This window comes from Blennius ocellaris (genome assembly GCF_963422515.1).
Source record: "Blennius ocellaris genome assembly, chromosome: 1".
NCBI classification, from domain to species: domain Eukaryota; kingdom Metazoa; phylum Chordata; class Actinopteri; order Blenniiformes; family Blenniidae; genus Blennius; species Blennius ocellaris.
The window spans coordinates 24,375,344-24,384,535 of record NC_137650.1 but is presented as its reverse complement, the minus strand read 5'-3'; the positions used below and the strand labels follow the sequence as shown (position 1 = coordinate 24,384,535).

Genomic DNA, 9,192 nt, shown 5'->3' with positions numbered 1-9,192 from the left:
TATATCCTTATCGTATGATAAAACAGACAGAAATGTATTTAAGTACTGAGTTAAGAAGGACTGGACCCTGAATGGACGATTAATTTAACATGATAAACTAAAACTTCTGAGGAGGGAAAAGACCAGTTCCTCTCACTTCTGCGCCATGTAAATATCCATCCATCCGTCTTGTGTAATACTTCACTTCATCCAACACTGATATATATATAATAATATAATATATAATAGTCTAGCTCTAACAACGTTTTGTATAATGTATTGATGCTGATCAAGCAAGATTGTTCTTTGTAGAAATTACTTCTTCTTTTTTTCATGAAAAATAAAATCTAAGTAAAGTGAACTTAATTCTGTCTTTGTTTGTGTTTATTCTATTCCTCTGTGATGTTTTGGAACGCTATTGGTTTATTGGTTTTGTAGTATATTTTTGTTTCGAAGGGAGTTTTGTGTCACAACTCACTCCACTGTTGTTAAATTGATATGTTTTCTATATGTAAATTGTCCAAATCTAAAGCAGTAAATATAGAATGGATGTAGAATATTTCGAGGGATGAATTGTTTCACTAAAGGGAATAGTGCCACCACCCTGAAATGTCCTGCTGGTACAGGTACATTCTCTTTACCAGTGTCATTGCACTTATAAGTATATGAATTCTCTATGCAGGTTATGGCAATGTCTTTATGCATTTAATGGCATTCATTCTATTTCCCAGTCTCTTACAGTTATCTAATAGCTCTACATTAAAATCAACAACTTCATGGCAACTATAGTTTACCAGTATCAATTCAAATTACAATAATATACATATGCAGAATTACATCCGATTATTTTTATGTGGAACTTTTGTAATGTATTCCAATAACAATTTTTACATACAAACTATTTTAGTATTTATTCTTCCTTAATAAAAATTATTTTACTATTTAAGTATGTATTTTCATGAACTACTTTGACCAAACATTGGAGGCATGTAAAAATATACTAATGTAATGATATTATTTCTTTTAATGAAATTACACAGAGACCGCTTAAAGTAATAATTTGAATGTCACACTGGTACGTCTAATATTATAGTATAAAATTAATTGAGGGGTCTGAGTACTTCCACCCCTGTAATCCGTGGGCATGCAGCTAAATCCTAAACACACAACAGAATGACTGCACATCAAATGTCACTTCTAATTGCTTTAAAGGACACAGACAGAGGCAAAGTAACGTGGCACCTGGAGTCAACAGTGAGCCTCAGCGAGGAGAGCTAATAACAGCATGGCAGTGACAGCCACCAGAGTGATGTGCACAGACGTAATTAGGTTACCGGCAGCATGTGGTGGCTGGTGCGAGACTCCTGTGTCTTTTGGGATCTTACCAGCTACTCCAAATGTTTAGCTTTAGGGAAGGCTGTCATTGAGACGTCAGATGTAAAAACAGTTGATGTTGTAATATTTGGAAAAAGTATTTATTTTATACAAAAATGACACCTGCACACTTTTTCATCTGAAGAAACACATTTTCCAAAGTGATGAAGGCCACAGAGAGCATGGAGGTTGCAGCTTTTTGATGTCAGATCTATGCAATCATTGACATTTTCCATCAAAAATATTTTACAAAAAAGTCATAAATCCAACAATGTACACTCAGACACTTAAAGAACTTTAATGCATTTTTTAATAAAAGATTGCAAGAGACTCTGTGAAGAATTTTAAAAAATCATTTTCTTCATTGTCTTGCATGTACAGTTCTTTAGAATAGGTTTAACACTCCTTAAACAGAGGACAACACTGTTGTAAAATAAGGAAACACATAAACTGTACATCTACACCCACATTATCTTATATACTTGCACACACTCGGAGAACGCTCCTCACAAGCACACCTGAACATCAGTGGTTACTCTATGACTCGCTGGCTGTGTACCGTCCTGCTATCGCCATCTCATAAGGTACTATAAACATACACTGAAGAGTATCACAGCTTACAGTGAATTAATATGTACATTTCAAATGCCAAAACACCAAAAAAATGAGAATCATCATGATGCAGAAACTCGAGACGTTGGATCTTCAGTTTTCCCCTCAGTTCTTTTTATGAAGAAACTTCATTTTACTTCCTGAAAACCAGCAAAACAGATATTATTTGATTGAATTCAAAAAATGGCATAATATTTGACGTAAAAAGAATACTGGGAAGGTTTCTGTGCCATCTAGTGGTGAGGCTGAAGTCTACAGCTAAGCGAGGACCACTCTTGTTAATCCATCATTCAATGTAGGACGAAGGCAGCCAAGAACCATGAGAACTATTAAAGAAGTCCAATCTAAAGCCAATGTGTGGTTTCTCCTCTCTGTGTTTCTGTTGAAATAGTGCAAAGACCTGCTTTTGAAGGATATGTGAAGGTCTTATCCAAGTTACCAAAAATTATATCTGTGTTTTAGAGATGATCATAATATCATTGGGATGCTATGCAAAAAAAAATGTCCTATCCATTTCTGCCAACAGACCTCTGGGAGTCCCACTTTAAAACTTTTTTAGGATGAATTGCACTTTAACACTGAATGTTTTGATTTTGGTAAATTGTACTTTATATGAGTAAATATTCCTACGCCTCATAGCCTGAATAGTGTTGGACAGTAAACTTGAAACTCTCCACATATGAAAAAGGTCCCATCTGAGTGTGACTATCATTTACAGAAACAGGCAGTTGTAATGGCACAGATCCTGTGAGAAAATATCTGAAACTGGCATTTCAGGTTGGAACACACAAAAAATATTTATTTGCAAATGAACATGAACAACCTGTTGCTATATGCATTAATCAGCACAGAGAAGCTCAGAGAGCAAAGAGAATCCAGAAACCTTGATGGCGTCTGTCCTGACGGGTGTGCTAATTAATTGCTAAATATTTACCGCAATTGTAGCTTTGTGAGTTAGTGTCAGTAAAATAAAGTTGAACAAAGTTAATAAAAAATACTTTTCTTGCAGCACATTTTCAAACGTGTTACATTTTCAAACTCCCGAAATGTGAGACGAGGCAGAAACGTGTGCTGCTGAACTCACCGAGGCCTTTAAGAAACTTGTTGACTCCGCTCTGCTCTGTATCTGGCAGCTCCTCCAGATACTGATCCACCCTCTGCTCAAACAGACCTGTGAACGGCACAGCGAAGGTAAGAAAAAAAAAAAAAAGACATCATGTCTCAGTGTTCCAGGAAATTACAATGACCAAGAAAGACCTTCAGCCACTAGAGGACAGTAAGAGAACAAGAGTTTCTTCAGAACGGTGAGAGCAGGAATGGAAATCCACAGAGAAAACTGCACAGTCATGTAATCGATTTTGTAAAGGCGGAAACAACATTAACTCACAGAACAGATGCTGAGAGAACAATAGTCTACCTTTAGCTCGTGTCTTCCTCAGCTCCCGATCTTGAATGAATCCAGCAAACATCTGAGACTCCATGAAGACCCCCAGGAAGCGCCGGATGCTCTTTGAGGCCACAGACTTACGGAAGGCCTCTCTTTGGAAAATGCGCTCCCCGCGCTCATTCTGCGTGATGAAGAGCGAGTAATGTCCCATCGTCTCCAGGAAGAAGCGGATAAAAGCTTCGGACACCAAACTGTTCAGGGAGTTATACTCTGTAGACGTCACAAAGCACAGCAATCAGATAAATAAAGTTTGCAGTGTATCCTATAACGTTTGGTTCAACGCCTCTAACCGCATGAGATTTTCTCAGACATTTCTTAAATGATTCATGCACAAAAAACATTAGTGACGGCAGAAGAATAGCTGAATGTTCATTATTTATAATACAATGACAATATGAAAATAATGCACAGACTCGCAATGAAACTGTCAACAAAGAAATATTGTTCAGGGGACCCAAAGAGTCTAAATTAAAAGTGATAAAAGGAGCTTGCCAAAAACAAAACAAGAATGTTACAGAACTAACCCAACCCAAACGGTAACTGCAAAACCATGCTCCACTTCCTGATTTTGTTCTGCCGTATTTGTTTTGACTTGTCAGCAAAAGAGATAGAAGGTCCTGATATAATCCCTGAGAAACTCTGAGACTGTTCAGTGGTTTGGACAGGTTTGTTGCTTTGGTTGGCACATTAGTGAGAACAGGTGGTGATTGACTAAAGCAGATGCCTAAAAGCCACAAACAGTTGGTTTTATCATGGAGGAGGTAGTGGAGAGAGAAAAGAAAAGCAGTTTGTCCCACAAGGGCTCTGAGCTTTTCTCTCCTCGTTAATGTGTTTCAAAGGGCAAAGTCCCTATTTTGCTCTGTTCAATGTAACATTGCTGTAAAGCAGTCTTTTCACTCATCTCTTGACGACAGGCACAAAAACACTCATTCCCATACCGGGAGTCGAACCCGGGCCGCCTGGGTGAAAACCAGGAATCCTAACCGCTAGACCATATGGGAGACTGCTGATCAATGATCTCCCTCACTTCAAGCTGCTCAAAGTGCACAACTTTGATCAACACACTCTCTCTGTTATCTCGCCCTATTCAGATGTGCGACAGCAACTTATTGTCACAACTGTGCAGGAGATCTAATTTCCTAGTGAGTTTCACATGCATGTACAGCGAGGGCCTGTCCACAAGAGAACGCCATCTTGTAAAAGCATCATTTTGAACCGATCATCTACATGGCGAGGAGTTTTAGGAGCCTGAAAACAGTTTTTTTTTTATCAAGGGTCACAGAGTGGGAACCCTAAGGTTTAATAAGGTGATATGGATTTCTGGAGTAGTAGGAGGAGCCACAGTCTGCTCCCATATTTCTATGCATGAATTCTATGCGCTCCATGTATTCTTCTGTGTTTTTCATGTATCTGTTGATTCACAGCGCCCCTAAAGACCTGGCATATGTACTCCATGCCCTTAGGCACTGTGTTGAGCTGCTTTCATAGTGACATGTGGGTGGAATTTTTTATTTTTTTATTTTTTTGAGAACACAGGGGAGAAAAAAGATTGTTTTGGCTGGTGTGGACAGGGCCTGAACATGTTCATCTGCACGTTGTGGCAGGAATTAGCTCATAGAGCATCTGTCCTGTTAGTGAATGATGATCTGTCCCTTGCTCACCTTCGTCCGACTCGCTGTCAGAGTCCTGATTGATGATGTCATTCCTCTGCTCCAGAGCTTGCTCCAGAGCTGCCTGAAGTTTCCGCGGCAAGAGCGAGGCCTCATCGTCCATCTATAAACAATTGAAAACGCTGCAGTCACTGGCGATAAACAATAGTGATTGGAGAGCACGTTTCATAGGCTTGGGTTTACAGTAGAGAACCGCGTGTTTTACAAAACGCTCCGAGCAAAGCCATGTAACTTTTGAGAGGAGAAATAATGCATTCCTGCCATTCGGCTGACCCTCACTCAGCTTCACCCTTTAGTGTCTGAGATCAACATTTGATAGCTTTTGTTAGTCATGTCTGCTAATATGTCTCCTGATCAAAATTAAAGAAGTGCAACCATGACTTGAAATTAGAAACAGCAGTTATTTAGATTTAGAACTTCAATCCAATCCTATTTGCTGGGCAGTGTTGGCGTCACACTCTACAGTCAGTGTTTTTCTTTATTTGACAAGCATGGATACGAACCTGTCTGATGAAGCGGTCAGTTCCCAGGTCCACCATCAAAGCCTGAGAAAAGAAGAGAGAAACTGTTAAAAAAAAAATTGAGCTGATTATAAAACATGGGCTTTTATTTTTGCATGGACTGTTTATTTTATTTGCAGGGCAACAACAGAAATCTCTGCAAAATTAAATCATTAATTAGTACCAAAAACATCAGCTAACCAAAAGACCAGCATAGTAAAAAAAATTTTTTTTTAATTTTTTTATGTTTTCATAAGTCAGTCTGCAACAGGAGAAGTGATGTAAACAGACAGCGGACAATGTTGACAGTCTGTTAACAGGCCAGGGTTAACTGTGACCGACAGTGTCTTCTCACTGAAATTACTCAGATAGATTATGTAAGGAAGATGGAGTGAATGCTGAAAGAAAGACAAAGGGTTTTATCATTTCTATGAGCTACGCAGGTGTACGCTTAATGTTTTTCTAACTAATTAGGAGCATTACTTCACTGGGCAAAACCAGAATCAGAGGCAGGACTGAGATTTAACAGCTGTGTGTGTGCGTGTGCGTGTGCGTGTGCGTGTGTGTGTGTGTGTGTGTGTGTGTGTGTGTGTGTGTGTGTGTTGTGTGTGTTTGGCTGTGTGCTCACATTGTGAGAGTGTTAACCACAGATTATAAAAGCATTTATATGTATAAAGAAATTGCTTGAAAAATAAAAATAGATAGGACACAATTCTTGCATGGTCAAAATGAAGATTTAGCTTTGTTGAAAGGCTGCAGCCATGATATTAATCCATTCTTTAGTTATGTTTTGTTCTTTAGGGAAAAAACAACATGTGATGAATGTTCAAAAAGCCTCGTTTCAAATTCAAAGATTTATAACGCAAGTGAATCAAAAAAACAATAGGTGTTCACAGATAGTTGTATTTGTGGAAGTGGGCAAAATTTAGATGTTAGACCACTGCTGAAGAAATACAATTGTTTTCTTTATTTGGAAGTCATGCTGTTTAGTCTGCCAGTATAAATAACATTGGAGGCAGGGGATATAAAAAAGACAGCGAGAATCACCAGTTTATAATCAAATCACTTGAAATTTGCATCATTGCAATTTATCACTTGAAACATCAATATCTGTTGCAGCAAGAGACATGATTCAATCCGAGAGTCAGAGGAGAAATCCTAGAACAAATAAAGTGCAATTAGAGACAGACAGAGTACTCACCTCTTCTATAGGCAGCTCTTTGAGTTTAGGCAAAGAGCTGGACAGCAGCCCCACCAAAAAGGGAGTGGGACAGCAGACGATATCCAACATGGACGCTGGCAGGACAGGAATGAAGGTGTGTTGCCAGGAGAAGGGGTAGAGCAGTGCCACAACTGCATGCATGCAGCTGGACAGGGTGCTGAGGATGGAAGAGAAAAAAAAAAAGAAATAGCACACACATCAAGTAAATCTTTTCTTGGAATACAGGATAAAAGGTGGCTAAATCAGTGGTTCTCAATTATTTTCTGTCATGCCCCCCCTAGAGGACAACATTTTTTCCAGGCCCCTTCCCCGAATTGTACTACCATTGAGAACCTGATAATATTTATTTATTTATCTGTATAAACCACTGTATGATTTGCTGGCACCAGCATTCTGCATACAATCGCCTGATTATCAAAATAAATTAATAAAATGAGCTGGAGGCCCTTTTTTTATCGTTCAAGCATGAATAAAGACACTAATACTGAAAGTCGTGCCTGCCTCATGCCCCCCCTGACACCCCACCACGCCCCCCCAGGGGGGCTTGCCCCACCATTTGAGAAGCACTGGGCTAAATGGTTATGTGGTTAAATATTTTCCTGCATAGTCCAGTCATGCTGATTTACAAATATATCAGTGAAAATGTTTGAATCAGTATTCATAAATCTTTAAATAGGTTTCCCCAAACTGTGTATTTCTTTTTCTCAAGTCTTTTCCCATGTAAAATAACAATTTGATCCTTTTTGGTCATGAAATGGATACTTTTTTATGAGGCATAACAGCAGAGCGAGGCGCTCTGTACTTTGACTCTCTGCTCTTTCCGCAGCTCATCTGTTCTCAGCTATTTGTGCGTTTAGACAAATACATGGAGAGAAAAAAGCACTAAAAGATTGTATGTTAAAACACTTCTGGAATGAAAAATGGCCACTTTTGATTGCTCTCGTTATTCTCCCACACGGAGTTCAGCAGAACTTGACACACATACCACAATGCGTTAGAGTAAGCCCCATTGAAAAATGCATTATAGTGATATTGCTCCACTCCGCCTGCAGGGGTGGCGTGACTCTGACATGTTGGTGTAGTTAAGCTGGAAGCTTGTTGACGCAATACAAAAAAGCAGCACTTTGGTTTAACTCCGACAGCTGCGGTATAACATCATGATCACAAATAGCAGCCCGTCTTTCTCACGATCCGTCGCTTGTTGACAGTGGCTGACCCTCCTCCCCTCTGTCTTCTACATACTATCCAGTCCATGTACACAAAGAGAGTGAAAATAAACTATGGGTCCAATCACACTCATGTACAGACAAAAGACCCCTAAATCAGTATGGATCAAGGACAAGTCCAGGGATCAAACATGGTATGCAATGGGGTCCTACTTGAGATACATATAGACTTTTAATGAGACATGTTTCGCTGTGGTTGCTGTCATCAACTGCAGAAAGATCATTTAAGCCAACAGAAGTCACTGTTTTCGTGTGATCTCAATCAGTTTGACCTTTTTTTAAAGATTAGAGCAAAAAAACAGGGAAACCGACAAACTCCCACAACCTATTTCACAGTAATCAAGTGGACGACCTACAGTATTTGCCACAAGCCTTTTCATCTGAACTTCCCAAGAGTCAAATTGGCAGGATTATAATGTGCTCCCTCAGCAGGGTAAAATAGAATTACACCAGCGAACCCCAAATGCAATAATAACCACAGCCATCAGTCTGTTCTGGCCTTTTCCACTTCACTCTCACTTGCACTTGCAGCTTTACTTTGACCAGTCTGATTTCCATTTGCCTGAGGAGGGGCTGATAATTCCTAACAGATCCCGTCTCCTGGGTCTGACGAGTTCCAACAGGGAGTGACGGGGCACAGATTTCAGAAAAACCTTTGCCACAGGCTACACATGGTCCAACACACCACTGATACCAGAAGGATCAATTACACTCATTCCCTCACCGCACACTCCTGGGAGAAAATGAACTTGCAATGCAAACACGCCACACTACCAGAGGTTGCCACTCAACTTTGGAAAGAGAAAAGGACATTCCTATTTCATCCAGAGCAAAACTTCAAGCACACACAGGTCTGGAAAAAAAAAAAAAACCTGTTCAAAAGAGTAATACATGATGAATCAAACATTTAACATGATGAATATAAAATGGGCATTATAAGGAAAAGACGATCACACAGGCGCTCGAGGATGGTACCTTTAATGTTTGTGGATGAAGATAAATGCAGTGTTTGCAGTGTGGTTGCTCCAGATTGGATGGTGCTGTATGGTGGTTTTTTTGTCATGTGGCTTTTGAAGTGTCGCTTGTTGCTCTACTGGTCAGCAGTAAGTCTGTCCACATTAAAATCTTTCAGTAAGTATAAGCTAGTAATTGTATGACCAAA

The 9,192-nt window shown here is 39.5% G+C and overlaps 1 protein-coding gene across 3 annotated transcripts in view; it reads right to left on the bottom strand.

The window, feature by feature from the left end:
- Positions 1 to 1,438: 1,438 nt before the first annotated feature.
- The window catches only part of dennd2b (DENN domain containing 2B), a 47,492-nt gene continuing 39,738 nt past the window's right edge, over positions 1,439 to 9,192 (bottom strand). For all 3 annotated transcript variants that reach the window (XM_080496654.1, XM_080496655.1, XM_080496653.1), the window contains exons 15-20: positions 6,784 to 6,961; positions 5,586 to 5,627; positions 5,074 to 5,185; positions 3,383 to 3,622; positions 3,050 to 3,136; positions 1,439 to 2,105 (exon numbers count right to left, since the gene is read on the bottom strand). In XM_080496654.1, coding sequence (XP_080352780.1) covers positions 2,071 to 2,105; positions 3,050 to 3,136; positions 3,383 to 3,622; positions 5,074 to 5,185; positions 5,586 to 5,627; positions 6,784 to 6,961 — 694 coding nt within the window. In that variant the 3' untranslated portion in view covers positions 1,439 to 2,070. The remainder of the gene's footprint in view (positions 2,106 to 3,049; positions 3,137 to 3,382; positions 3,623 to 5,073; positions 5,186 to 5,585; positions 5,628 to 6,783; positions 6,962 to 9,192) is intronic.